The following is a 6,166-nucleotide window of genomic DNA, read 5'->3' on the forward strand; positions in this document are numbered from 1 at the left end:
CCTGGAGGGCGATGGGGCCCGGGAAGGGGTAGTTCTCAGCAGCCCCTGGGCCCTCTTTGTGTGCCAGACCAGTTGACTCTTAGAAGTCCTGGTTGTCCCAGGAGTCCTCATCTGGAGGAAGCTGGTCACTTGCATGGGGAGGGCCCCGACACAGCTGATGCTGGCAGCCTGCCAACCCAGGCAGGGGTCCCAGGGTCCTTTCTGCACAGGGGCTTGGGTGGGAAGGAGGCATCTTCCTCTGCCTAGGGGCAGCCAGGGCATGAATGGACAGTGACCACCTGGGGAACTGGGCACCAGCTGGGCACCAGAAGATGCAGGTGGATGCTGGCAGGAGTGTTAGGTGGTGGCAGTTCTTGTTTGAGGCAAGAACTGGTCATTCCTTACATGTGGAAGTTGAGGCGTTAGGTGTTTGCACTGTAGGGCCCCACAGAGATCATGAGGGGAGGCCCCGGGCAGTGTTCGTTGGTGAAACCCCAGGGAATAGGAATCAGTCCCTGGAACCTCTCAGGAGTCCTCAAAGAATGGTAGCTGCCTAGGCCTTGAGCAATGTGAGCACAGGAAAGGGAGCTGGGGTACTTCCCCCGCCCGGAGGCCGGTTTTCCCGCGGGAGCAAGCTGGTGCCCCTGGGGGTGTGGGGCACCCAAGGTGGCTGCTCCTTGACCATGGTCCACCTTTGCCCACAGACCTCGCCTGGTGGAGAAGCAGCCCCATGAAGGTGCCCAGCCATGCAATGTTCCTGGAAGGCCGTCCTCCTCCTTGCCCTGGCCTCCATCGCCATCCAGTACACGGCCATCCGCACCTTCACGGCCAAGTCCTTCCACACCTGCCCCGGGCTGGCCGAGGCGGGGCTGGCCGAGCGGCTGTGCGAGGAGGGCCCCACCTTCGCCTATAACCTCTCGCGCAAGACGCACATCCTCATCCTGGCCACCACGCGCAGCGGCTCCTCCTTCGTGGGCCAGCTCTTCAACCAGCACCTGGACGTCTTCTACCTGTTCGAGCCCCTCTACCACGTGCAGAACACGCTCATCCCCCGCTTCACCCAGGGCAAGAGCCCCGCGGACCGGCGGGTCATGCTGGGCGCCAGCCGGGACCTGCTGCGCAGCCTGTACGACTGCGACCTGTACTTCCTGGAGAACTACATCCGCCCGCCGCCCGTCAACCACACCACCGACCGCGTCTTCCGCCGCGGGGCCAGCCGCGTGCTCTGCTCGCGCCCCGTGTGCAGCCCGCCCGGCGCCGCCGACCTGGCGCTGGAGGAGGGCGACTGCGTGCGCAAGTGCGGGCTGCTCAACCTCACCATGGCCGCCGAGGCCTGCCGCGAGCGCGCCCACGTGGCCATCAAGACGGTGCGCGTGCCCGAGGTCAGCGACCTGCGCGCGCTCGTGGAGGACCCGCGCCTCAACCTCAAGGTCATCCAGCTGGTGCGCGACCCGCGCGGCATCCTGGCCTCCCGCAGCGAGACCTTCCGCGACACCTACCGGCTGTGGCGCCTGTGGTACGGCACCGGGCGGCGGCCCTACAACCTGGACGTGACGCAGCTGACCACGGTGTGCGAGGACTTCGCCAACTCCGTGGCCACCGGCCTCACGCGGCCCGCCTGGCTCAAGGGCAAGTACATGCTGGTGCGCTACGAGGACCTGGCCCGCAACCCCATGAAGAAGACGGAGGAGATCTACGGCTTCCTGGGCATCCCGCTGGGCAGCCACGTGGCCCGCTGGATCCAGAACAACACGCGGGGCGACCCCGCGCTGGGCAAGCACAAGTACGGCACCGTGCGGAACTCGGCGGCCACGGCCGAGAAGTGGCGCTTCCGCCTGTCCTACGACATCGTGGCCTTCGCCCAGAACGCCTGCCGGCGCGTGCTGGCGCAGCTGGGCTACAAGATGGCCGCCTCCGAGGAGGAGCTCAAGAACCCGGCCGTCAGCCTCGTGGAGGAGCGGGACTTCCGGCCCTTCTCGTGACGCGGCGCGCACGCGACGCGCGCGCGGCGGGGCGGGGGCAGCGGGCGTCGGCTTTGATAAAACGGACCGTTTTTAACTGTTGCCTTATCTCCCTCTCCCCCCAGTGCCCGGTCTGTGTGTCCTTCCTGCCCCCTGGGCCCGGCCCCCGCTCCTTCTGCCTCTTTTTGACTCGGAAATTTGCACTACGTCTCGGCTAGGAATCCCCGGGGCAGAGGGGCCTTGAGTGGGGTCCGATCCCCGCCCCGCTCCTTTCGGACACAGGTGGGATGGGTGTCGGCGGTGGGTGGTGACCATGTTTACAAGCACCACACACACACACGTGTGCGCACACACACACACACACACACACACACACACGGGCGCCCACGCCAGAGACACCCCCAACCACACAATTTCTGAAGCTTTCAGAATGCTGGCGAGGGGTGGGGCAGGTCGTGTTTGTACTGTCTGATTTCTACAAGGTAAGAGGTTGAAAACACAAAGGCCACCTCTCTCTAATTTATGAATGGTGTCCCTCCCTCCCCATCCTGCCTCCTGACCCCGAAGGCTACTGCCCCCGGAGCAGAGAAACTGCCCCATCCTGCACACCCGTGCCTGTCGGTGAGCAGGTTTTTACTGTGAGGTGAATGTGGACCTTTATTTTTTTCCAATCTGTGGCGATGCTGTCTGTCTGTCTGTCTGTCTGAGTCTTGTGGCTGCCCCTGGACTAGTGATGGCTGATAAATCTTAGGGGTTTCTGATTGATCTTGGGGTCCATCTATGATATTTCTTTGTGCCAAAAAGAAAAAAAAAAAAAAGAGTGAATCAGTTTGCTAAATGAACATTGAAATGCTTCATCTGTGTTTTCTGTAAATAAAAGTACAATAAGATCTGAATGTGATTGTGGGACATTTTATGCGAGAGGGCACGCCATGCTGGGGTCTAGGTGTTTCTGGTTTTGGGGAGGAGAGAGGCCTTGGGGATTGAATAACAAGTCTCAGACTTTTTGAACTCGGGTTGTCTTTATCACCCTTGACATTGAGTTCAGGGTTTCATTGTCCTTCAGGCAGTTGAGATCAGATACCTTCTGGCCAGGGGGGATATATCTGAAATATCTAACAAGTGCTGATCGCTTGCTCAGTCAATGACCTGAGGTCAGCATGAGGTCCCGGCATATCCTATGCCAAGGTCTACCCTTTAATATCTGGGTCTGGGGCCAGGATAGCATTTGAGGAACGGGGTGGCTCCTTATTAACTTGCCGGGAAGTAGTCGAGTGGGTGGCTTCATGCTGAGCCTGGGAAAGCCTGGAGCTCCTGGCCTTTTGGGAAAGAACCCTTTCCCTCAACTTACATGACTGGAGTCTTGACTTGTGTACACCGGTTGGAGGGGGGGGCACATCAGCTGTGTTACTTCCCTTTCCTTCCTTGCCAATCCAGCAGCTTCCCCAGCTGTTATTCCAAGGAAGCAGCTGGTCCCTGGGGTTGAGGACAGTTCTGTTGTGAAGAACAACACGAGTGCCTGGGTTAGGCAGCCACAGAAGGCCTGGGCTTCCTGAGGTAACTTGGCCCTGGTCAGGTGAATATAGACTTAGCCTCTATAGCAAATACCTTGGATAATAGTAACTTAGTGAGGGCAGGTTATTTTGTTTCATTCTCATGCATACAGGTTCAAGCTGGTAAGGCTGATATCTCGGCTCCCAAGTTGTGTGCCCAGGCATCAGAGGCCCTGGGTCTTTGCATCTTCTTGCTGCTCCACCATCATAAGGTGTTGCCCTTGACTCGTCAGGCAGAGAGAAGAAGAAATGAGATGGGAGGGCACAGCTCTGTCATTTGTGAGAACCCCTCGGAGTTACAGATATCACTCCCTTTCATGTCTCATAGGCTGCAAGGGAGGCTGGGAAGTGTAGGTTTTTATCTGAGTGGCCAAAACTGTTAAAGTGGCCAAGGAGTCTAGACTTTAGATTTCTTTTCTGCAAAAGAGACTATATGATTTACAACCTCATGCTATAAGACCAGTGAAGCTGATTTAGAAAAGTCTCTGGCAGGACTGGTGGACAGGGCCTGGACTTTTGGCACCCTCTTCTCAGCCCCTGGTTCATAGGCATTACTACTCCAGCCTGAGGTGAGGGAGACATCCCTACAAGTGGTCTCCCTGGACCTGGGAGTTAGAGAAGTTGGGGAGAGCTTCTCTAAGGGGGTGGTGCCTGAAGGAAGTCTTGGGGAGGGCATGAGATGATCCTTCCCAGCTGAGGGAGCAGAAAAGGCACAGTGATAGGAAGGCCTGGGACGCTCATGACCGTGTAGACATAACGTGCCCCCACGTCCTGCCCTCAGCTTCTCAAGCTTAGAAAATCCACTTTGCCAGATCACCCAGGAAAGTTCAGTTTTAAGGGGTTTATTTATGATGGCCAGATCCTCAAACTAGAGACTGAGAAGCCAGAGGCCTTGCCCACTTTTAGGGTAAAGACCAAAGTTCTGGAATCCTCTTAGAGGCCCTTCATGTCCTGGCTCCTGCCTACTTCTAGCTTCCCCTCCAGTGTTCCCGCCCTCTTGCGCCTTCCTGCTTTCCTTCAATTCCTTGAACACACTGAGATTGGGTAGTTGTAGCCCCCGTGCATGCCTTTCTGGAAACATAGCCTTGGGTAGCCGCCTCCCATTGCAATCCTGTGTGTGGCCATGCGTCTTAGCTGCTGGGAGCTTGTCCTTTTTTGCAACCTTGTGGGAGCCTTTCACTGCCATGTGAAGGAAGCCCAGAGCAGCTGACCAGAGAACAACAGCAGGATGCAAAGAACCAAAAGTGCCCCAGCGCGTGGTCAGCCAATTCCTCAGTGACTTGGTGACTGACGCAGGTGCACAAGTGAGCCCTGTCAAGATCAGCCACGATCTCACCCAGGTTGTTAGAACCGCCTGACTGAACCCTGCCAAGTCTCTGACCCACAATATTGTGAGTTAAAAAAAAGTGGTGTTTGTTTTAAGTCACCAGGTTCTGCAATGACTTGTTATGCAGTGAAAGCAAACCCATACACACACCATTCTCTGTCCCAGTGCAGAGTGTTTGCACAGAACTTTCCTTATGCCTAAGTCACCCCTACTCCTGTCTTTCCCTAATTCATGTCCACTCAGCCTTTGGATCTCGGTTTAACTATCAGTATTTCCTTGGTTTTACCAGATCAGTTATCTTGATTATAGCCCTTACATAACTGATTATACATCTTATATATCCTGATTATAGGCCCGTGTGGCACCAAGCACATCTTTTTTATAGTGTTTACCACCGTTGTAATCACAATCTTTACTACAGGACCTTGCACTCAACAGGTATCCAATAAACACTGGTTGTGTGAGTAAAAGAATGAGTAAAACATTCTTCCCCACCTGATAAAAGAGCTGGCTTGTGTTGAGTCTTTACCGGTGGGGTGGAGGGTTGGGGGGGGGGGTAAGGCTTCTTAGGGATCTGAAGGGGAATGGAAGCACCTGAAGGGGAATGGAGGCCCTTCACCCTGCGTCTGACAAATAGTAATGGACACTTGAGCTAGGCTGGTTCCAAGAATCCACATCTACTTCCTCACAGTGAACAGTTCTCTCCAACTCCACACACCAACACTGGATCGCCTGTTTCTCTGTCACCTGCCTGCCACTTGTTACAATTTCCAAAATTAACACTCTTTAGGGAGGATCAACTAGGAACAAACACACGGAAAAGAATTTTAGTTTATGAAGCACGCCTTCCCCTCCTACCAGTCACACCTCGACGTGGGCTGTTTCCTGCTGACACAGAAGCACCTTTTCCTCGTCAGGAAGTGGTGGTCAGAGCCCCACGTAGGCAGGCATGGCCCCGCCCCCATCTCCTCTGGGTGGCTTAGATCCTAAGGAGAAACTTCCCAGTCTTGTCCCACACTCGGCACCCTCTCATTGGCGGCTCTAGGGCCAAGTTCCGTCAGTTCTTTTCACTACACGCTTCCTCTGTTTGTGTGTTCGCACCTGCTCACCCTTGTTTCTCTCCTTGCCAATAGCAAACACGCGGGTCTCCCAGCCCCACTTCCCGGGGACTCTGGGGAGCTCGCTGGTCTCTGCTTCCTATCATCCTAGAGGGTATTGTCTGGACCAGACCTGCCCTTCCTGGCGTATCCCTCCCTGGGGAAGAATTTCTCCCTGCAGGAATGCCTTTCTTTGTTGGGAAGGAAAAGATATGGGAGAAGCCCCTTTTCAGATCCATTAAGAAAACA

At 55.8% G+C, this 6,166-nt stretch overlaps 1 protein-coding gene across 1 annotated transcript; it reads left to right on the plus strand.

Moving 5' to 3' along the window:
* Window positions 1-725: 725 nt before the first annotated feature.
* CHST1 (carbohydrate sulfotransferase 1) lies at window positions 726-1,961 on the plus strand (the record flags this gene model as incomplete). The annotated part of the gene is made up of 1 exon (XM_084238864.1): window positions 726-1,961. One exon carries the CDS (start codon window positions 726-728, stop codon window positions 1,959-1,961), a length of 1,236 nt encoding a protein of 411 aa, XP_084094990.1.
* Between the last annotated feature and the right edge of the window lie 4,205 nt (window positions 1,962-6,166).

This window comes from Talpa europaea, assembly GCF_964194135.1.
Source record: "Talpa europaea genome assembly, chromosome: 1".
NCBI lineage: Eukaryota > Metazoa > Chordata > Mammalia > Eulipotyphla > Talpidae > Talpa > Talpa europaea.